Source organism: Chrysochloris asiatica, unplaced genomic scaffold, assembly GCF_000296735.1.
Source record: "Chrysochloris asiatica unplaced genomic scaffold, ChrAsi1.0 scaffold00186, whole genome shotgun sequence".
Lineage (NCBI taxonomy): Eukaryota > Metazoa > Chordata > Mammalia > Afrosoricida > Chrysochloridae > Chrysochloris > Chrysochloris asiatica.
Genome location: NW_006408704.1, coordinates 4,058,710 through 4,083,167, shown reverse-complemented (window position 1 = coordinate 4,083,167; position 24,458 = coordinate 4,058,710). Strand labels below are relative to the sequence as shown.

General features: G+C 40.0%; 1 protein-coding gene across 1 annotated transcript in view; it reads left to right on the top strand.

Annotated features, from left to right (window-relative positions):
• The window catches only part of ATG7 (autophagy related 7), a 341,931-nt gene that overhangs the window by 33,011 nt on the left and 284,462 nt on the right, over positions 1-24,458 (top strand). The window contains exons 7-10 of the mRNA XM_006872202.1: positions 12,134-12,222; positions 13,783-13,904; positions 20,978-21,068; positions 22,219-22,363. Of these exons, the coding sequence (XP_006872264.1) occupies positions 12,134-12,222; positions 13,783-13,904; positions 20,978-21,068; positions 22,219-22,363 (447 nt within the window). The remainder of the gene's footprint in view (positions 1-12,133; positions 12,223-13,782; positions 13,905-20,977; positions 21,069-22,218; positions 22,364-24,458) is intronic.

Sequence of the window (24,458 nt, the reverse complement as noted above, 5' to 3'; positions counted from 1 at the left end):
GAAAGATGTCTTTTTAGAAGTGATCAGATATATAATAGGATACCTTAGCCATATATGAGATTGTAAATTAAAAATTGAGTGTTATAAGGTTATGAGATTAAGTGTGATAATTTTGATATTGAAGAGCTCTGGGGAGTGTTCAGTTGCCTTCTCTCTGGGGGTTCCATGTAGAGTTCAGGCACAGCACCCTTCCTCAGCTCAGGACTAGTGCAGGAAACATTGCAGTAACTTGGCACATATGTTGAATCCCTTCATGGTGGACCAGAAAGCATAGGTCTAATCATACATCTTCTCAAGAAAATGAAGGTCTAGGGGAGATGAGATGTTGGTGTGTGGAAAGTTAACTAGAGATTCAGATATTGGAATTGTGCAGCTGATACTGTGGTTGTTGGTCTGTTCTATGAAAAGCACATCAGAAGCTGGACAGATTGATACCCTTACCTGTGGTACCTGTGGTCATGAATGTTCTCATCTGTCAGTCACATGCCTACCCACAAGCACTTTCTAACATGTATATATGGTCTACCCTCTTCTACTTAGTTCAAACTACTTTGCTTGGCATTTAAGGCCTCTTAAAGCTGGATCCTCCCATCTCCCACTGTTCCCCAAGACTCAGTCTGTTTGGGCTGCTTATCTCACAGTCAGCAGTTCGAAACTACTAGCTGTTCCGCGGGAGAAAGATGAGGCTTTCTGCTCCCATAAAGATTTACAACCTCAGAAACCCTATACAGGTTGCTATGAGTCAGAACCGACTCCACGGCATATAACGACAACATATATATTAAAGATATATTAAAGCATCTTAAGTGTAATAATACAGTAATAACAATAATAATATTTTGATGCTTTGATTTTCGTTATTGAAAGATTCACTGGGCAAATTATTGAATGATGCAGAAAGCATCAAGAGAAGATGGAAGTAATACACAGAACCAAATGGAAATGGTTCACGTTCAACCATTTCAAGAGGTAGCATATGATCAAGAGCCAATGATACTGAAGGAGGAAATCCAAGGTGCATTGAAGGAATTGGCAAAGAACAAGGCACCAGGAATTGATGGAATAAAAATTGAAATCTTTCAAGAAAGTGAGACAGCACTGGAGGCACCTTCTCATCTCTACCAAGAAATTTGGAAGACAACTATCTGGACGACTGATTGGAAGAGATCCATATGTGTGCCTATTCTAAAGAGAGGTGACCCAATGGAATGTGGAAATCATCAGACAATCTCTTTGATATCCCATGCGAGTAAAGTTTTGCTAAAGGTAATGCAGAAATGGCTACAATCATACATTGACAGAGAACTTCCAGAAGTTCAAGCCAGGTTCAGAAGAGGCTGTGGAACAAGGGATATCATTTCTGATATCTGATGAATCTTGGCTGAAAAGCAGAGAATATCAGAAAGATGTTTACCTGTGCTTTATTGACTACGCAAAGGCTATCGATTGTGTGGATCATGACAAGCTACGGACATCATTACAAAGTATGAGTATTCCAGAACACTTAGTTGTGCTCATGAAGAATCTGTACCTGGACCAAGAGACAGTTGTTCGAATAGAACATGGGAACACTGAATGTTTTAAAATTAAAAAAGGTGTGCGACAAGGTTTCCATGTTCTTGGATTTTCATTTTTTTGGTATATTGTGAAGTGTTAATTTTCCTTGAGGTTACCTTATATTCCATTAACTTTTACCTACATTTAGTGAAGTCTATTTTATCCTGTAATCTACGTGACCTTCTCACCATCTGGATTCTGTTCCTACGTGTTTACCTTCTTTTATATTGTAATTGTTTTGATCATAGACTGACCTCCCAGATTCTCTGAGTTTGTTCTTATAGTTTTGCTCTGTTCTCGACTATTCCTTCTGTTGATTTAGTTCTGGGAATTCTGCCACATATGTCTATCTCTGGTTGTTGTCTGTTCTTGTTGGTTCTCAGTCCACAGAACTCCCTTTAGGATGTTTTGTAGTGCAGGGTTGGCTTTGGAAAAATCCCTTAACTTCTGTTTGTCCTGGAGTGTTTGATTACACTGTCATATCTGATTTATTACTTTCTGGGATAAAGGATACTTGGTTGACAGTTTTTTTCTTTCAGAATTTTATATATTGCCTTCTTGCCTGCATGGTTTTTGCTGATAGAGCCAAGTTTAATCTGACTTCCTTGCCTTTGTATGTAACACTTCTCTTTTCTCTAGCTGTTTTCAGGATTGTCTCCTTAACTTTGATTTTGGAGAGCTTGATTATGATACGTCTTGGTGATTTTCTTTTGGGGTCTATCCTTCCTGGGGTTTGTTGAGCTTCTTGAATGTTTATCTTTTCACTTTTCAGGATGTTAGAGAAATTTTCTTCCAGCAGTTCTTCAACTATTTCCTCTGTGGACTTGTGTGATTCTTCTTGTTCTGGAATGCCGATATATCTTAAGTTATTCCTCTTCATGTTACCCAACATGAATCTTAGACCTTCTTCAGATTTTTCAATCCTTTTTTCTGTTTGCTCTTCTATCTTAGTGGTATTGAGAGATTTGTCTTCCAGATCACTGGTTCTGCCTTCCATCTCTTCTATTCTACTCCTTTGCCCTTTCAGAATATTGTCTATTTCTGATATTCTATTATTGATCATTTGGACTTCTTTCTGTAGGTTGTGAATTGTTTCCAATACTGTATCTATCTTAATTTGATTGTTCCTGTAATGCTTTCCTGACTTATTTTTCTCAACTCCATTGTAAAGTGTTTTGAAACATTTTATAATCATTTTTCTGAATTTCATCTCAGGCATTTCCAAGACCTGCCATCCTTACAGAATGGAGTCCAGGTCTACCTCTAGGTCATTTGTCTCAGACATTTTAACTTGTTTCTGGACATGTGCTAATATGGTCATTTGCTTTTGCTTCATGGGCATGTTTAGTGTTTATCTGTGGCCTTAATACTTAATTGAGTATATGTTTTGGTATTTTTTATGCTTTCTGATTGCCTACAGGTAGATGTGATCAGGATGTGGGCTCCCCTTTTCACTCTTCTTATTGTTTAACTCGGAGTAACTTTCACAGGTGTTGTGTGGCTCCCTGGTATATGGCAGCTGGTATTGGTTCTTGCCTGGATTTTGGTGTTTTATAGAATGTGATTGTAGCTTGACTATTTGGCAGCAGTTGCTGTCTCTTCTTGGGTAATATAGGGAGAGAAAGAGTCCCATAAAGTAAAAGGGGGAGCATAAAACAGCAAATCAGCAGCAGCAACAAAACAAAAATAAAAACCACCAAACCCCTCCCCCCCCAAACCCAACAACAAAAAAACTAGATTGGATACTGTAGTCTATAATTGCAGACTAGGGAGAGGAGGGAGAGAAGAAAAAAAACAAACCTCTGTAGCCTAATATGAGTATGACTTCAATGTTCTCTTTTAGCTTCTTGCCTTCAAGGCCGCCTGATAAATTTCAAGATGCCACTGTTGGTTGTTATGCTGTACCTCACGATTTAATTTAATTTTTGGCCTGTTTTATTTTTAAATTCTCTTTCCTTCTCCACACCCCTTTTCTGGTCTTTTCCCTGTTTTAAAAAAAAACAAAACAGTTCAGAACTGGCTCTTGGGTTGCAATTATCTGTGCATGCGTGGCAGAAGAACCCACCTGTGGTGGGGCTGAGGGATGTCCACTCGCTCAGGCACCCCCTCTATTCATCAGAATGGAGGTGCTCAAACAGTGACTGAACAGATACCAAAAAAAATCAGAACAAAGCAAAACCGACAAATATATTGTCCACTTTTGCTCCAAGGTTCCCACAGCAATATTCTGTGATTGGTCTGTTCCCCCACTTGGTCTTGCCATTTATTTGGTCTCGCCCAAGTTGTTGGCTCTGGTGAGCTGCCAACAGTACAAAAGTACTGTCAAAAGTACACGATTTCTTACTTTCACTACAAGTTTCCACTAGCTGTAAGCCTTCAAACTTTTAAAATATTCCTACCTCTGTGGTTCAGAGTGTTGGAGATCTGCTCTGAACCCTTTCACCTGGCATTCTCTGTTGACTTTTTAAAGAATAATCAAAGACTAAATGAACATTTACTATTTGTATTACAGGTAACAGCACAAAGTGGCTACTTTTGTTAGAAATCTTTCTCCTGTCCTCCTCCCCTTTTAAAATAAATGCAGATATTAAAATAATCCTCAGCTACGACTTGTAGTCAGCATCCACACTTCTTCAAACAGTAGACACAATTAATGATGCATTAACATCCTATTTAATGGATAAGTAATAGTGTAGTTTATAACTAATTTTTTGTTTGTTTTACATTTAGATTTGTAATATTTCTGCACTATTAGGAGCATCTTGTGTATGAAATCCCCTTCCTCCACCACATATTTTTAATTCTTTCCTTAGAAACGATTTCTAGATGAAGAATTCCTGGGTTGAAGAGTTTCAGCATTTTAAAGTGATATGCTGGCAAATGTTTCACAACAATTCTCGGAGCTGGGGGCAAAGTGGAGGGGAAGCCCGGATTTGTAGTGTGTATTTATTTTCTTGGTGTCATTACTTCCTGCTTGTCCAATTTCAGGTTCCCAGTGTGAAGTCACAGAGTTTGGAATTGGACAGAGATAGCAACAGAAGTGTCACAAGCCTGACAGAGTGAGCTCTAGCATCTAGCTTATACCATGTTGCACCCAAACACTGCTGGATTTCTTCTCCTGCAACTGCACGCCCTTATCATCACTAGGTGTTATTCATTTTTCCACATTTATATTGAAAGTGAATCTTGTGTAAGCTTTTATTTCCCTCAATGAAAGGTTGATTCCATCTATTTACCCGCAGTGGTAATGCGTTGCTACAACAGGCTGGTTCTGTGATTCCATTAAAAACAGTCCATATTGCTTTCCCCATTATGAGTGTTTCGGGAAAGCTTGCTTGGTTCTTCCATTTCCCCACAACAGTTATTGAAGACTGGATATTTGGGAAATGTTCTGTAATTTCAACAATATTAGCCTTTAATTCTTGTTCTTCACAGTGGCAAAGGAGTGACAATTTATACACTCTTAGCTGGGCTTTTCTTCATTCAGTGATTTTTTTCTTTTTGCATCATAGCAGCTGTCTGTGACATTGCAGTGCATTAGACATTTGGATTTTTCCAGAAACATGTCATCTCCCTAACTGCATTTTTGTTGCAGCAAGTGTTTGGGTGAAAAGGACAGTCATTTTCCCGAGAAGCATGCTTTATGGGTTCCTGGTGGAAATGCTTCCAGCTGAACATTCTCAAGTCGACAATTTTGCCCACTTTCCTTTTTCACATTGTACGTGTTCAACAAATTGCTTGATGGACTGGAGCCAGATCATGACTGGACCACTTCAGTGAGTTATGTGCTTTCAGCCACCTAAAATGGAATGTTGATTTCATAAACTGACTAAAACAGATTTTCTTTTCCAATTACCTTTTGCTTCTTTCTGCTGATTTTTATTATAAGAGGAAGTGATTTGCCCAAATTCACACAGTGACTTTATGGCAAAGATAGAACCAGAACCTGGAATTCTTAGCTAAGGATTATTTCTAAATGCCATGAAAAGCTGACTTACCTAGCATTGTGCTAACTAATTCCCAAAATGATTGAGGTTCTTTGTTTGGTTCCCAAAGCACTCAAAGATTTTGGAGTCATTTTTGAATCATCAAAGACAGTTGCAATTCTGTCCACCCTTGTGCCAAATGGGTCCATCCCTCTTTTGTCCTGATGCTTGCCTCATATGGTCCTGAGACTGACGCTGAAGCATTGACAAGCGTTGTCATGCTGACCTCCCTTCATGGGTAAATGATAGATTTTCCTCTTTGGCAGATCAGTCTGACTCTATAGCTTATCTTAGGTCAGGGGGCTGTGAGAAATGGAATCCTTGTCTTTTCTGCTTTAAAAAAAAAAAAAATTTTTTTTGTTTTCTTACTACCTCTCTACCTCATTGCCTTTGCACTTAGTGTCAGAAATAGGTTCATTCTTTGAAATTAGACATCCACTGATGGTATCTAGTATAGCATTCTAATTTATATAATTTAAATTTCATCCTAATTTATATAATTTACTGATCATTTAGTCCAAATGCCACATTTGCAGGTGATAAGACTAAGACCCAGAGAATCTTTGATAAAATAAAACTTATCCTCTTTTTTTCTCTGCCAGTAAAGAAAAGATAACCTTGAAATGGACTGAATTGAACAAAAAGGTCAATGAAGTTGAAGTTACCAGAATAGCATTTATTTATGTTGTTACTATAGTTACCATTTGTTGGGTGTTTACCATGTGTCTAGGCTCCATGCTGAGTACAGGTGAAAGCCATCCTTATTCTGTAGAGGAGAAACTGAGGCATAGTGAGAGCGGTTTTGGTCACATGAGAATAAGTTGATGTGGGACCCCAGATGAGAGCCAGACTTATGGAGTCACATTTGAGAGTGGAAATCCAGCATCTCAATCTGAATAATATTGTCTGCATTGATGTTGCCTGGATTCTCCCTAAATAACCCATTGAGTAGCCTGTAGATACCCTATAAGATGTTGTGTGATCTTTGTAGAATCTTTTTCCTCTTTAATGTTCTATCAAGCTGTATAATTTGGAACCAGGAGGAATCTTTTCAAGTGGAACAATTGTACAGGTGAGAAAGGGACATCCCCAGAGTCTTACATCCCCTTCACTGCAGCAAAGGAACATATGTCTGGTGATTCTACAGCCAGTTGCTTTCTTGCACTGTACCAAGCCATTTTCCTCTTATAAACTGTTTCAAACATTACGCAAGTAGAGATGACAACCTCTCCCTTCTCTCCCTTTTCTTGCTGGGTAGCAAGACTGTGAAGTTGAAGTGATCATTACTTGGTAAACGTCACTTGTCTGGTAGAGACTGTCTGTCATGGTAACATAGGTGAGCATGATATTAAAGGTGTCCCTGGTGGAAGAGTGGCGGTGGCAGCCGGGGCCAGCTGCACCAGAGAACTCAAGGAAGACAGCTTCTTAACTCAGATGAAGCCCTTGCCTTGCATAGAAAATCCTCTTTGAGACCATACTCTCACATTCCCACCCAGCAGAATCTCAGGGAGGGAATGTCCTTAATAGAGGACTTGGAGTACTGAGAAAGGAAAGCAGGGAGGAAAAGGAACTGATGAGATGCTGCCTCATGGTTTTGTATGTGAACTTCAGGCTTCAGATGGCCAGATATCACCAGTTCCTCTCCAGCTGCCTCCTAGAGTCCCTGCCCATGTGTGGTGGGATGTTGTTAGGTGCCATTGAGGTGGTTCTGACTCATAGTAACCCTGTGCACAGCCAAACAAACACTGCCCAGTCCTTTGCCATCCTCACAGTTGTTATACTTGAGCCCATTGCTGCTGCCACTGGACCAATCCATCTCATGAGTGGTCGTCCTCTTTTTTGTGGACCTTCCACTCTACCAAGTGTAATGCTCTACTCTAGGAACTGGTCCTTCCTGATTATGTGTCCAAAGTATGAGAGACAAAGTCTCACCATCCTAAACTCTAAGGAGCACTATGGTTTTCAAGACAGCTTTGTTTGTTTTTTCAGCAGCCCATGGTATTTGCAATGTTCTTCTCCATCACCATAATTCAAACACATCAGTTTTTCTAGGGTCTTCTTTATTCATTGTCCAACTTTCATATGCATATGAGGTTATTGAAAATACCATGCCTTGGATCAGGCACACCTTAGTCCTCAAATTGATATCTTTGCTCTTGAAAAACTGAAGAGGTCTTGTGCAGCAGATTTGCCTATTTGATTTTTTGGCTATTGTTTCCATGTGTGTTGATTGTGGATCCAAGCAAAATGAGTCTTTGACGACTTAAATCTTTTCTCTATTTGTCGTGATGTTATTGGTACAGTTGTGAGGATTTTTGTTTTGTTTACACTGAGGTGCAATCCACACTAAAGAAATTTGCAAGAAAGGGGGGGAAAAGGGAAAGGTTATCATTTCCATGTCTGTAATGTTTGAAATAGTTTACAAGAGGAAAATGGCTTGGTATAGTGCCAGAAAACATCTGACTGTAGAATCAGCAGGCATATGTTCTCATTCTGCAGTGAAGGGAATTTAAGCTCTTCTTAAATTCTTTGATCTTTGTCAGTAAGTATTTTAAGTCCTCTTCACTTTAAGCAAGCCAGGTGTATCATGAGTCTTTCTCCAATCCTGATGCATGTTCTTCTTCATATAATCTAATTTCTTGGAGTATTTGCTCATCATACAGATTGTATAAATAGGGTGAAAGAACACAACCTAATTTTAAACCATTCTGTATCCCCTTGTTCTTTTTGAATGACTGCCTCTTGGTCTATGTACAGGTTCCTCGTGAGCACAGTTAAGTGTTCTGAAATACCCATTCTTTGCAGTGTTATCCATAGTTTGTCATGATCCACACAAGTAAAAAACCTTTGCATAGTCAATAAACCACAAATAAGCATCTTTCTGGTATTTTCTGCTTTCATAACATCCATGTGATGTCAGCAATGGTCCCATTATTTCCACGTCCTCTTCTGAACTTGGCTCGAGTTTCTGGCAATTCTCTGTTGGTGAGAGTTGTTGTTATTGTTATGTACTATCAAGTTGATGAGGGTGCTGTTGTTGTTATTAGATGCCATCGACTCGGTACCCACTCATAGCGACGTTATGCATAGCAAAATGAAACACTGCCCGATCCTGGGTCAGCCTCACTATTGTTGCCATGTTTGAGCCCATTGATGCTGCCACTTTGCCAGTCCACCTCGTTGGGGGTCTTCCTCTTTTTCTCTGACCTTCCACCTTAACAAACATGATACCCTTTTCCAGTGACTGGTCCCTCCTGACAATATGTCCAAAGTACAAGAGATGAAGTTTGGTCATCCTGGCCCCAAGGAGCACTCTGGCTGCACAAAAGAACAAACACAGATCAGTTTGTTCTTCTGGGAGCCCATGGCACTTTCAGTATTCTTTTCCAACACCATAACTCAAATGCATGAATTCTTCTATGGTCTTCCTTATTCACTGTCCAGCTTTTGCATGCATATGAGGTTATTGAAAATACCATGGCTTGGGTCAGGCACACCTTAGTCTTCAAGCTGACGTCTTTGCTCTTCAACACTTTAGAAAGGTCTTGTGCAGCAGATTTGCCTAATGCAATACGTCATTTGATTTCTTGACTGATGCTTCAGTAAGTGCTGATAGTTGATCCAAGAAGAATAAAGTCCTTGACATCTTTAATCTTTCCTTCCTTGATAAGAATGTTGTTTATTGGGGCAGTGGTTAGGATTTTTGTTTTCTTTACATTGAGATGCAATCCATATTGAAGGCTATGCTCTTTGATCTTCATCAGTAAGTATTTTAACTCTTTTTCACTTTCAGCAAGCTTGGTTGTATCATCTGCATATCGCAGGTTGTTAATGAGCCTTCCTCCAATCCTGATGCCCTGTTTTTCTTTATATAACCCAGCTTCTCGTATTATTTGCTCGGCATACAAGTTGAATAAGTGTGGTGAAAGAGTACAACCCTGTTGCACACCTTTCTTAATTTTAAACCGTTTAGTGTTCCCTTGTTCTGTTCGAACAACTGCCTCTTGGTCCATGTACAGATTCCTCATGAGCACAATTAAGTGTTAAGGAATACTCTTACTTCACAGTGTTGTCCATAGCTTATCATAATCAAAAGCCTTTACGTCAATAAAGCACAGGTAAATATCTTTCTGATGTTCTCTGCTTTTGGCCAAGATTCATTAGACATCAGCAGTGATATACCTCATTCCACAGCCTCTTTTGAATCTGGCTTGAACCTCTGGAAGTTCTCTGTCAATGTATGCTTGTAGCTGTTTCTGTATTACCTTTAGTAACACTTTCCTCGCATGGGATAGCAAAGATATTGTCCAATGATTTCCGCATACCTTTGGGTCACCTCTCTTTGGAATGAGCACAAATATGGATCTCTTCCAATCAATTGGCCAGATAGTTGTCTTCCAAATTTCTTGGCATAGATGAGTGCGTGCCTCCAGTGCCGCCTGACTTTCTTGAAAAATTTCAATTTTTATTCCATCAATTCCTGGTACCTTGTTGTTTGCCAGTTCCGTCAGTGCACCTTGATGAGGGTTGTTGTTAGGTGCCATCGAGTCGGTACCGACTCATACCATGTTTTAGGACCTGGAGAAATTTCCCAATTCAGTCATGTTCTCAACTAGCATGTGTTGCGCACCCGGCACTGTGTTCGGCACTAGGTATGGAAAGATGAATAAGAGACACTGCTCCTGCCCTCACAAAGTGTGTAGACCAGCAATGGAGAAAGAGATGCAACACCGCCTATAGTTTCTCCTCCCTAAAAAGGCTTTTTTTTTCATATCTTTATTTTTCTAAAATCAGGAATTTCATGTAATTATTTTGGATATTTAATGTAGTGATGTTGTCCTCTCCCCCTATCTCCACACTCTATGGGGTCTTTGAATCAAGAAATTGCAGTGGTTCAACACTGAATCATTCATTATAAAGAAAAATATAATGAGCCCTATTTTAGAGTCTAGCCACTTGTTCTCAAATGGTAGTATATATAAAAATCATTTTGTTAAAGTGTAGATTCTGATTCAGTGTGTTGAGTGGAAATGTGAATTCTCAGTAGGGGCTCAAACTGGGATGAACCGGTTCAAATACCTGATTTAAATCTCTCAGGGAGCTTTTGAAATCCTAATGGTCAGGGTGCCCCACAGACTAATTGAATTAGAATCTCTGGAGGTTTATCTGATGTTCGTCTCATGCCTAGACTAGGCTTATAGGTTTTTGTGAGGAGCACCACTGAGCTCTCGTAACTTAGTGGTTACGAGTCGGGCTGCTAACCCTCAAGGTCAGCAGTTTGAGACTACCAGCAGTTCCCCGGAGAAAAAAGATGAGGCTTTCTGCTCCCATAAAGATTTACAGCCTCAGAAAGCCCGTACAGGGTCCACAGCACACCACCACCACCACTGAGGGAAGTAATCTTGTCACCGCCCTTGTCATCACACCCTATCAGGAGGACATGACATCACTGGTGGTGGTAACCTCAGCCACTTGGTTAGGATAGTGTTTGCCAGGTTTCTTTTCCCTGTTATAAAGGTGCTATTTTTTTCCTTTGGCAATGAATCACTTAGTCTAGCTCACGTTAAACGAGGAGAAGCTGAGCCAGGAGCTGGAGACCTGGGACCTATTAAAAAACTGGAAGGAACAGAAGTACCTTGAATAAAGCAAGCATGCGTAAACCATCAAAAAAAAAAAAAAAGGAGGGGAAACAATCTACCTCTAGTGTTTGGAATTCTTCCGTAAGGAAAAGTTGTCACTATACTTATTGGTATCTGTCTGGACTCACATACATTTGTTTTGTACTTTGGTTTATAATCCGATACTACATTCCTTATTTTGTTGCTTTGGTCATTGAGCACTCTCTCAGATTGGCACCTGTGTTCCTATGATATGCCCCTATGCTCCAAGCTCATCTTGTATTTTCCCTGCTCCAACCTTAGAATCTCCAAGGAACCCTGATTCCTTCTAGTGGAGAATGAAATTTAGAAACCAAATCTGGTTGTAGGCACTTATTATCTTTTGAGAGGCAAAAGTCAGAAAAAGAGAAAGCTGTCTTATATATAATGTATGAGGAACAATGGAAGCACAAAGGTCGGGGTGGTGGCTTCTACTGTGAAGTCTTCTGTGATGAAATGGTATTTGAAGTTGAGTAGATTTTTCCAAATGGAGATCAGATTTGGGGGAGTAGAAGAGGGAAGAGGTTTAGCATACCAAGGCTTCTAGGCCTCTTAATTTGATCTGAAGATAGAGTTACAGTATCATGGCTTCTCTTTGCTTTTCTTATTACATACAAAACTGGCAATTTTCACAGATTAACGTCCTTTAAAAAAGGGTTTTCTTAACAGTTGACTGTCCCCCTCCTTTCCCTAGCTTTATTACATTCTTCCTTCTAAATGTCCTAGTTCTTATTCTGTGCCAGGTGTGGCACTGGGCATATCGTGACAAGTTCTACCGTGTGAAAGCCTTTTGCTTTTGTCCTTCACCCTGTGTCTAATTTTTAATGCTTTATGCACTAGCATGAAGAGGGACGACGAGGAAGTATCCTCAGTGTCTGTGTTGTGAATATGACATGATTCTTTGTTCACTCTGGAAACCTTTTCTGTTCACAGATAACAATCGGTGTATATGACCCATGTAACCTAGTTCAGCACCCTGGATGGCCTTTGAGGAATTTTTTGGTCCTAGCAGCCCACAGATGGTATTTACAAGTGTGTGTGTATGTGTGTATTTGTCAGTTTGTTTATTTTTGTGTGTATACCTTTGACCGTGTGCCTGCCTTTGTCTGTATCACTGTTTTCTAAAGTGTATATTTCCCCTACAAGTCAGTTAATAAAACAGGAAATCAGTCCTGGTCTAATCTCCATCAGTGGTGAGCGCTTCATCAAGTCTGTTGTGGAGCTGCAGACTTGATCATACCGGACCAAGGTGGGACGGACAGCTGGAAGTCCTGACGCTGAAATTCTTGAGCCTTCTTTCCCTGCTGTCTCCATCACTTTTTTTGTAACCGATAGAAACTAAAACAGTGTCCAAAAAACTAATTAATACACATGTGAAAAGATCCTCTAGTTCATTAATCATTAACAGTAATGATGAGATACAGCTATATAGCCTCCAATAAGATTTTTTAAATTACAATACCAAGTGTTGTCAAAGATATGGAGCAATTGGAACTTTCAAAACCTGCTGGAAAACTGTTTAGTAGTATGTTCCAAAGATAAAAACACTATGGCTCAGAGACTTTATTCTCAGGTACGCAGTGATACATGGTGGTGGTGGTGGTGTGCCATGGAGTCCGTTCCGGCTCATAGCGACCCCACGTAGGGTTTCCGAGGCTGTAATTCTATATGGGAGCAGAAAGCCTCATCTTTCTCCCACGTAATGGTACATAGATACAGTCAAAACATGTACAGAAATGCATATAGCAACATTGTTCATAATACCCTGGTATCTGTCAAGAATGCTAACAAATACTAAGTTGTAATGTATTCATTACAATGGGCTGCTGTATTGCAGTGAATCGGAATGCATTATTGATACATATATCAAAATGAATGGATTTCAGAAATACAGTGTTGAGAGAAACAAACCAAATGTAAAAAGTTTTAAAACAGGCAAAAGCAACATTTGGGTTTAGCAGTTAGAGTAGTAGTAACTCTTAATGACTGGGGTGAAGCATGGGTCGGGCTTCTTTATACTTAGGGCTTGTGTACATTTTTGCATGTCTGTTCTACTTAAGTAAAAATGTTTGTTTAAAAGAAGATAATTTACATTTTTTTCCCCACAGGGAGAATGTTATGTATGTATTTATCTAGGTGGTATGTCTATACAGGACAAACGGGCTGCCTAGTTACTAACTGGGGTGCTATTTAAAAGCATGCTTTTAGAGGTAGAGGGTGAATCAGAAGTTCTTTTAAGTTCTATGTAAATGTCTTGTGAACTTTGGTATTTTATTTTTATTTTGCTGCATTTAAGATTCATTTGTCAGGGTCATGTGCAGTGTGCTTGCTACATAAAATTCACCTAGAAAGAAATCACAGCCCATTCAGTTTCCAATCTGTAAGCACTTAGACGTAGAAACCTATATGTCTAGGACCAAAATATCTTCAGGGTTAAGGCAAATTCTAAGGGTACCAGAGAGGCTAATTAAAATGAACTGAATTCTGTCCTACTGAGTTTACTAAGCTCTGATGTCAATTCATTCTTTTTCTTCCTTAAAAAACAAAAACCTAAACAACCATCACCTGGGGCATGGCTACAGGAGTAGCCGTTTCCAGTCTGTGGAGGTGCTCTGCTTCCGGGACCGCACACTGCAAGGGATGAGAGACATCACCCACAGCATCGTCTTTGAAGTGAAGCTTCCAGAAATGGCATTTAGCCCAGGTAATTTGAGACTGCATATAATTATCCCTTATCAGATGCCAACTCAGGTGTAGTGTCCCTCTATCCCTTCTCAATGTGTTTGTGTGGGTGGGGTGGGATGATTTATGCCTCTGGGCCAGTGTGAGTACCCCCCTTATAACAGAGGCTGCCCTCTGCTGTTCACATGGGAGCAGTGACAGAGATTACCAGGAGAACGTTGTCCCCAGGCAGTTTTTTCAGTTTTGAGAATGGCTTCTCCCTAGTTTTTGTTTCCATTTAGCACAAAAATCTATATCCCTGTCCCTGCTTGAAGGATGGAACATGATTAATGCAGTTATAAATTTGTTACATGCTTACAATTGTATTTGATCCTGGTCTGTATCTAGTAAACCACTCAACCTAGGTGCTATTTCATCCACATTTTACATCCATCATCTGTGTCGTAAACTATTATCAGTTACTATCCATATTTTGTAATTTAGGAAATATAGGCTCAGAGAAATTTTAGAAATATGCATGTGTGAACTCAGAGCACTACGGAAGAAAGCCCTGGTGATCTGCTTCAGAAAGGTCACAGCCCTGAAAACCCTAATGTCCGGGTCTGCCCTCGACATAGTTGTCACGAGTGTTTGGTTCACGAGGAGGGGAGATCCAGCGGCGATAGGGATAGCGAAAGAATACACAGACAAACAGAAGAAGGGAGACAATGAGGCACCCCAAAGCCAGGGTGGATACATCACTGGTGGGCAGGCTTGGGACTACAGGCATCATGGCCTCTGCAGGCAGCAACTCACTGCCCTGCAATCTTTACTGCATGCCTTCCAACCCGTAATGCACCGCAATCTTTACTCCATGCCTTCCAACCAGTAATGCACACCTGGGGAGGTCCTGGCCTCTGTTTTATTTAGGGGAGGAACTTCACACCAGCTGGGAGGGATCTTTACAGAAGAAGAATGGTATTCAGACAAGACAATCTTTAAGATAAATTAAGCCAGTAAACCTTACTTAAACCAATATTCCTTTCTTCCTTACTAGGTTTAACCTTCACTTGGATCAAACTGATTGAACCCAGGGTGGTCCGAGGGCGTTGTCCCCATTGTCCTTAATCCCGTATTCACAGAATTTACCACTCCACCCCAAGTGAATATACCCCGGGCAGTTCCTCTCCAGAGCCTCCCTGCTTAATCCCAGTAAACCTGTCCTTGTTCGTCCTCTGAGGAAGTTTTACTGCCTTGGTTCTAGGGGAAAAATCTTGACCTTAGAAACTTAGGGGAATATTGCATTTCTCTGTGGACATCCAGGGCTCATGTTTGGAATTAAATAAATGTGACTAAACAATTTGATGAAAAACAATTTGCTATTAACTGCCAAGTGGCTTCATTTGTTACACTCGGGCCTATAGGGCCTTGAACCTCTGACCAGTCTTACACTGTCCGCAACACCCTATGGAGCAGTTCTACTGTGCACACGTGGGGTTGCTGTGAGTCAGAATCAACTCAAAGGCAACTGGACCTGGTTTTCGTCATTTGGGTTTGGTACATATGTCTATATATGAGAACGCTCCAAAAAGTTCATAGAAAGAGGGTTTGTGGGAACATTCCATTATCTGATAATTCCATTTTCTATGATCTTTTTGGAGCTCCCTTGTAAAAGATAGTGGGATTCTTCCACTAACTTTCTAAAGCCCCCTTGTGTATGTTGGTGGTGGTTGCCATTGATTATTTCAAGATATTCCATCCCAAATTGTTGTTGTTATTGAGTGCTGTCGAGTCGGTTCCGCCCCACAGTAACCCTGTATAGGGTTTCCAAGGAAAAGCTGATGAGCTTGAACTGCCAACCTTGCTGTTCAAGCCAACTTTGCTGTCTAGTGCATTAACCCACAGCGCCACACCACGGCTCCCATTGCAAAATAACCTCTTAGATTTCTGTGACTTTTATGCTTTCTAACAGTAGCACTTCTGGCTCCTTATCAGAAGGTTGTGTGCTCAAATCAATTAGGGTAGAGGACAGCTCCCTTTGGAGTCCTGGTGTGGTGCTGCAGGATAATGCACTGGACTGCAAGGTCACTTTGAACCACAAGGTCAGCGGTTCAAACTCACCAGCCACTCCTTGGAAACTCAGTCACTGTGAGTTGGAACCAACTCAACCACACTTAACACAACAAAGTACTTTCACGGTGTTAGAATATCTTCTGATATATTATTTCTAGAGTGCAAAAGGATTCAGGATTGACTCTGATGACATTTTGTATGTGATCTTATCTGTAGGATTTTTATAAAGATTGACAGAGTACTCTGCAAAGTCAGCCAAAGGAGGAAACTGCTAACATTTTTAGTTTAGAGTCTTAAGACATCCATTGCTTTTCTGATGTCTTCAGATATTTGCATTTGATTTAGCATCCTCTCCTGGCACATTCTAAGATAGCTTCCTTATAATGTTAACTAAAGATAATGTTGGAGTCCTGATGTGACGTTGTAGGATAAGCACTGGACTGCTAACAAGGTGCAAACCAACCAGCTGCCCCTCAGAAATCCTATTCAGGGTTGCCATGAGTTGCACTTAACAACAACAACAAAGATAATGTTAACTAAAGGAGCCCTGGTAGTGCAATGATTAAAGCCCTTGGGTACAACCCAACAGGTCGGTGCTTTGAACATACCAATCACTCCATTGGTGGCAGTCTGCTCCCATAAAGATTTACAGCCTTGGAAACCTCAGGGGGCGGTTCTAACCTGTCCTTTAGGTTCGCTATGAGTCGTGATCGACCTGACTGCAGTGGGTTTGGTTCTAATGATAACTTACTGGAAGTTAATAAAACCTCTGTCTTATGAAACTGCAGCTGTAGTTTGTTTTGAGGAGAATGAATGAGGTGAGTGTTCGCGAATATGCAGTGAGTGCCTGGTCTTTTCCAAGCAGACCATTAGGTAGGTACCTTCCCTGTGTTTCCTGTTTAATCCCTCCTTCAACCCTATAGGGTAATTTTTACCCTGTCTTTTTACTTTTATGATGAAGATGCTAGGTTCCTTATACTTCCTACTCACCAGGAAATGCTGTCCATTTTCATTTGAAAAAGCGGTTTTCTGTTGTCCAATAATGCCTTCAGTGTATCTTCTTTATAACTGCTATTGATTATGGATTATTCAATTTAAGAAGGGCAATGTTTTTTCAAATAAATTAATGTTTTCTAATATTTAGGAAGCAAAGGTGTGAATGCTATATAATGATGTGAACTGAAGGTATTAGTATCATAATGCTTTTTGGTATTGCTAAAATATTGCATAATTGCAAGGACAGTGTAGCTGATAGGAATGACATTCAGACCACTGCCACACAGGTAGCAGACTCTGCCTGGAGGAGGGAGAGATCCCCTCATCGTAACTTTCTGTCCCTGATGTGGGTCTCCTGGTTGCCCAACCATAGGAACACAGAAGCTAATTTCCCCCTAAAAAATATTACCTCATGATTGTTGTTTTTAGTTATAATTATCCTTTATCAGAAGCCAAAGCAGGCGTGTGGTTGTTGTTGTTAAGTGCTGTTGAGTCGATTCTGATCCATAGCGACATAGTGAGCTTGAACTGCCAACCTTGCAGTTCAGATGACTTTGCAGTTTCATGCATTAACCCATAGTGCTACACCAGGACTCCAAATCAGGTGGGTTGTTGTTGTTATGTGCCGTGGAGTCGGTTCTGATTCACAGCGACCCTGTACAGGATTTCTGAGGCTGTAGATCTTTACGGGAGCAGAAAGCCTCATCGTTCTCCCATGGAACAGCTGGTAGTTTCGAACTGCTGACCTTGAGGTTGGCAGCCTGACTTGTAACCACTATGCTACCAGAGTGCATCCCTTCTCAGTATGTAGGTAGAGTGGGACAACTGATTGAGCTCTGACTCGTGACAACCTTCTGTATAAATGTCGTCCAGTGAGTCCTGAGTCATCTTCAAGTCATGGGTCTGCTCACTCCGTTGTTTGCAGCCACTGTAGATTTTGACTACCTTCCTACCTTCCAGCACTGTATTTTCTGTTGTAAAACATAGGATATTCACTGGCTTGTTCTCAGAAGTAAATTGCCAGCCCATTCTTCCTAGTCTGTCTTAGTCTAGAATCTCCACTGAACCTGTCCACCATGGGTGACCCTGCTGGTACTTGGAATACCAGTGGCATAGTTACCAGCATTACAGCAACATGCAATCACCGACAACCGTTTTGTTATTTTGGGTATATTTTATGAGTGTGGATTATGTGGGGGCAGATATGGTAGATGAATTGTTATTGTCATATGTAGTATATTTCATTATTGATACAAATTTAAAGTGTATCAAGTTTTCTTAGAAATGACTATAACTTTATGAGTAAAAAAGTGTTTTTTAAAATGACATTTGTTTTGTATCATAATTTTTTGTCTGTATAATGGGAGGAAGCTGAGACTGGGGTTATTAATTATAGTACTAGATTTTGAGTCCATAGTTCTTGTCAAGTTCTGTGCTATGCATTCCCACCACTGCTGGGAATCAATTCTGACTGGTAAGGCCTGAGAGAAGAGAGAAGTGTTCCCTAAGGCTCTGAGACTGTCAATCTTTGTGGAAGCAACAGCCTCATCTTTCTCCTGTAGAGGGGCTGATGGATTTGAACCGCTGAACTTTTGGTTAGCAGCCCAGTGCTTAATCCAGAGCACCACCAGGGCTCATTTATGCTATGTAGTAGAAAGGCATTTTTAATTTAACATGAGGTTAATAAAGAAGTCAAGCAAAATACGAATTAATTACAGGTTTGAACTCTTTTTTTCCCCCTTGGAAAAAGAATATTCAAATGTTACACTCTTTAAAAATCTCAAACCTATTATTTTAGTTTTAATTTTCCATGGCTTAAAAAGGAGACCACCCCCGGTGCCTGACTTCAAAGTGGGAAAAGACATTTGTATTCTGGTTTCTTGCTGTGAATGATGCCCCAGCCAAATCAGGGCCTCAAGGAAGTTTCAAAGATAATTAGCCCATGGTTTCCAGTTGGATATCCTATCCCAGAATGGAAAGATTGTGTAAACAAAATCAACACCTTCTAAGTTCCATAATTGTGTTAAGCAATACTATTTTAAAAACCAAAACCCAAAAGCTAGAGCATTCCCGAGGAAAGGAAAATAGAGATGTTGATAGAAATCTAAAAATAGGAAACTAGCCAAACAAAAGTGTGCAAGTGAAAACAAACATCAAACAACCCTTAGCAGTTCTGTGTAGCCTGAATGTGGCACTGCAGGATAAGCACTGGACTGCTAATCACAAGGTTGGTGGTTCAAACCTACCAGCTGCACCTCAGAAACCCTGTACAGGGCTACCTGACAGCACTTAACAGCAACAACAAGCAGTCCTTGTACATCTTGGGTTTAGGTGAAGGAGTTTATATTCCTGCAGATACTGGAGGTTATGCTGGAAGGGGAAGTTCTGACTGACTGAAACAACATGTAGAATTCCTGCTAAGAAGTTGACACTTCAGTATGAGCAGTGGGGATTCAATGAGAAAGAAAAGTTCTGAGATGTAGGGAGTGTGAGGGAGTGAGGGGTCAAGCTCACATGACTGCCGTCTCACCAGGAACTAGCTTTCAGTTAAGATGAGGCGCTGGCAAGAATGTTCACCAAAGCACTTGAGATTTTTTAGACAATCTTCCAATCATAGCATAGAACAGCATTTTTCTGAATGTGCCCTATGAAATATTAATTAGTGTTTAGGGGCAAAGGAGGGAGGTTTGGAGATCTAAGTAAGTTTGGAAAACACAAAGCCAAATAAAATAAACTGGATTTTTCTCTGTAGGTTTCTCAGGGTGTTTGTCTTCCTGATGTGCAATATGAATGTCCAGATTTGGATGCTGGGGGCGGATATAGAATATAGATGTAGGAGCATTTTTAAAGCATACTTAGCCACAAGAATCTTATTTTTTGCTGGGATTGGAGTTGCAGGGGCTACTGCTCTTGCCCTTCTGTGCCATGGAGACCATTCTGATTGCTAGTGACACCCTACAGGACGGAGTAGAACTGCCCCGTAGGGTTTCCTAGGATGTCATTTTTATGGGATCAAATTGCCAAGTCTTTTCTCCTATGGAGCCACTGCGGGGCACATAAACCACTGCACCACCAAGGCTGCTTGAGGCTGCCATAAACTCACTGTTGTCAACTCCAGCTGGTAGAGTAGAGCTACTCCATACCGTTCCTGAGGCTCTAAATCTTTCTGCTGTGGAGAGACTGGTGGGTTCAAACCCACAAACTTACAGTGAGCACCACCAGGGCTCCTTCGACACTACTATTAGCAAAACCAGACCCACTGCAATCGAGTCCATTCGGACTCATAGCAACCATGTATGGAGTTTTCGAGGCTGTAAACCTTTACTGGAGCAGAAAGCTTTATCCTTCTCCTATGAAGCAGCTGGAGGGTTGAACTGCTGACCTTGCGATTAGCCACCCTGTGCTTATCCTACAGCATGTAAAAGAGAGATCCATGAAGAAGTGATAAGTTAGGGAAAAGGAAAGTCTGAATGGACACGAATAAGCGTAAAGGAGAGAGCATTTTAACAGGTATAGTCAACTGGGAGCTGTGAGGCTGAGCAGAAGGACATGATAGAATGAGGACACAAGGGACTTGCTGAACTCACAAGTTCAAAGTCTTACAGTGAAAGGAGCCCTCACATAGTTATACCCACCCCAAAGATGATTGTCTTGTTTTATACAACTTCCAGTAATTGCAGAAGATGAGGCACCTTAGGACAGATTTCAGGGCTATTTCAGAAGTCCCTCTAGAAAAAAAAACTGCTCAGTTCTCTAAAGAGTGCTGGCATAGTGCTGCAGGATAGTGCACTGGACTGCAAACACCTGCTCCATGGAAACCCTATACAGGGTTGCGATGAGTTGGAATCGACGGTACGGCCCTTAAGAACAACAGCAAAGATTTCTAGTAGCCCAGGATGATGGGAGGCAACCATGGCCTGCTAAACTCTTAGTTTATCGATGCATGGGTCGTTGTGAATATTGATCTTATTAAAGTAAGTTTTCTGCTTTCTTACTTGTTTTCATTCTTCTCTTTTTCATTAAACTTGTTGTTTTATTTGCCTTAAGATTGCCCCAAAGCAGTCGGGTGGGAGAAGAACCAGAAAGGAGGCATGGGACCAAGGATGGTGAACCTCAGTGAGTGCATGGACCCTAAAAGGTACACTTGCAATGTTGCCTTCTGCCTTAGGACTTTTTGTGGCATTAGGTCTGTCAGAATGACTGTCTTACCCCCTGTCCTGGGGCTACGTTCCCACTGACCCTGCTCTGTGCTGTCTGATGCTGAATTTCAGTCTGATTATAAGAATTAGTATTCATTCTGGATATCCTGAAGAACATATGGTCCATCTGGTGGTGGTGGTGATTACACGCTTCCAACTCATAGTGAACCTTTACAGGGTTTCTGAGGCTGTAAATCTTTATGGGAGTAGAAAACCTCATCTTTCTCTCATGGAACAGCTGGTAGTTTCGAACTGCTGACCCTGAGGTTAGCAGCCCGATTTGTAACCACTATGCTATCAGAACTCCTTGTAGTCCATCTAGACAGTGTAAATTTTGTCCTTGCTTCAGGCTCAGATCCTCAGACCTATACACCTCACCCACAGCCTGTAACTTGGTGCTGTTGGGCTACATTCAAGGACATAATTGGGAATATTTCAAGGAAAATAGTATTGTATTTAAGAGAGGATATAAATGCAGCCTTTACTGATGTGCTCTATAACTCCTATGGAGTCCTGGTGTGATGCTATAGGAGAAGCTCTGCACTGCCAACTTCGAGACTGGAGGTTCAAAACCATCAGCCACTCCTTGGAAACCCTACACACAGTTGCTATGAGTTGGAACTGACTCGATGGTACTCGACAACTGCAACAAGAGTCCATTTTCACCTTAGTTACTAGAAGTGCCATATCAAATGTGTGGCCCACCACTAGCAATTGCTGAGGAATATATTGGCATGCAAGGAGCCCTGGTGATACTGGTTAAGCACTGGGGTAATAACTGAAAGGTTGGCAGTTCAAAACCACCAACTTGTTCTACTGGGAAAAAAAAGCCCTGATAATCCGCTCTTGTAAAGATTTCAACCTAGAACCCTTATGGGGCAGTTCTACTCTGTATTGTAGGGTCACTATGAGTTAGCAGCAACTCTTAGTGCACAGCAGCATGCAAGCTGTGGCAAACTGTGAAATCTCTCCTCCCTGTTTACTCTCAGGCTTCATCCTATTCTCCCATGGATCCCAATTTCCTCATGATTTATTTTCCTGTTTGAGAACAAGATTGGGGTGTAAATAATGGCTTCTTTCATTTTCTAGGCTAGCTGAGTCATCTGTGGATCTAAATCTCAAATTGATGTGCTGGAGATTGGTCCCTACTTTGGACTTGGACAAGGTTGTGTCTGTCAAATGTCTGTTGCTTGGAGCTGGCACCTTGGGTTGTAATGTAGCTAGAATACTAATGGTAAGTGGGCAGGTACTGAATGGTACCTTTAACACTGTGGCTTCTCCTCTGGTTTTACTGTACATGATTGCCTCCAGTCTTCCAGGTTCATCCACCCCCAACTTTTCCTTCTCTCCCTCATTCCCTTTCTTCTATTTTCAGTATCGTTTCAATTGTGAAAGTAATACATGCTTTTAGTATACAAATTCAATCAATATAGGACTGTAAGATCTCTCTCCATTCCCATTCCAAAGTCCCATTTCCCAGATTTAACCAGATTTCATTGATAGTTTGCAGTATTATCTGTCCCAGAAGATTTCATATGGATATATAAAGATATAGAGAGAATGCTGTTGTTTGTTATTTATATATTTTTTCTTATAAAACTATATTGGATCCTGTACTGTCTATGACAGGTTTTATCTTAATGTTTTTATCTTTAACAATTTGGGTTATCTTCCAAATTTATATATACATAATATTTTCTTATGTGATTATATTCCCAGTTTATTTAATCTGTTTTAGGTTGTTTTCATTAAAAAAGAGACTGTGTTGAATTGGACATTTTCATACTTACATCTTTTTGTATCTGTGTTAGAATGTATAACTTGTATATATTTTGTCAAACTCAATTATCTTCTAAGAACATTATATTACTAGAAACATGTGACAGAGCTTTTTCCACCCTCTTGCCAAATTGAGTATATCAATATTTAATTTTTTCTCAGTCCAGTTGATTAAGTCACATTTCATTATTGTAATTTAAATTGCTTTAATTAGTGAGAGTGAGTTTTTATTTTTATTTCTTTTGTGAATTTTATTTTTTCTATTCATGTACTTCGGGCTGTGTTTCTTTTACTGATTTGCATTCTTTAAAAATTGTTGTTGTTAACCTTTATTCTGTAATGTGATAAAATATTTAGCCATATACAAGTTTAAAATTTTTATGTTATTGAGTCTCTTAACGTTTTCCTTTATAGTTGATAGAACAGTTTTTTAAATAATGTTTTGATCTTCATCAACATGGAATTTATTTTTGTATATTTTCCCTGAAAATGAGTAGTCAGTTATTTTAATGACATTCATTTAATAATCAAATTCTCTTTTCCACCTTTATCAAATACTAAGTCCTTTTATATACATGGGTTGCTTTCTGTACTCTTTATTTGTTCCACTGATTGATTTATTCTATATTCTTTCTCACAGTTTTCATTGAAATTGTAATTAACTGGTAGACAAATTGGGAAGGATTGACATCTTTATAGTATTGATCCATAGTTTCAGAAGTATGGTGTATCTCTTCATTTATCTGCATCATCTTCATCTTAATGTTTCTTTAGGTCTTGCACATGTCTTATTTATTTCTATGTATTTAATTATTTTTTCTTTTATAGATACTCTCTCCCATTAAAGTGTCCAGGTCACTATTTCAGGTATATAGGGAAGACAATGAGTCTTGCATATTTATCTTTTATTTGACCATCTCTCTAAAGCTCTCTTAGTTTAGTAGTTCTTTATTTGATTTTTTTCAATGTATCAGTTGATTAGTATTCTACACTAGTACTGATATGTTTTTTTCCTTCTCCTTGCTGTGCAGGATTGGCTAAGACTCCATAGTAATGATGAATAACAGCAGTGAGAATGGGCCTCTCTGTTTTGTTACTTGACTTAATGAGAATTCATTAAACTTTTGTATTTGATATTGTTTTTTTAAAATTTCATTTGTATTTTTCACATCTTGCATTACCAAGTCAAGCCAACCTATAGTAAGGTTTTTCCTTTGGGTGCCTTTGCATATTCGCTGGTTTATCTGCACTCCTCAACTATCTTGAAGTATGAATTATCTTTTCCTTGATGGTTTCAGTATCAGTCCTCTTGGGAGTAGAGCCTTTTGGAATTTGTTGAGAGGATGAGGGGATCTTCTATGTTGCTTGTCTTTGTTGGATTTCATACCACTTGAATCAGTTTAGTCATTATGGTTTCCTAAAAAATTACCCGTTTTATCTAAATTAAAAAAATTATAGATATTAGGTGCTGTCAAGTCTATTAATTCTGACTCATAGAGACCCTATGTTGTTGTTGTCAGGTGCCATTGAGTCGGAACCGACTCATAGCA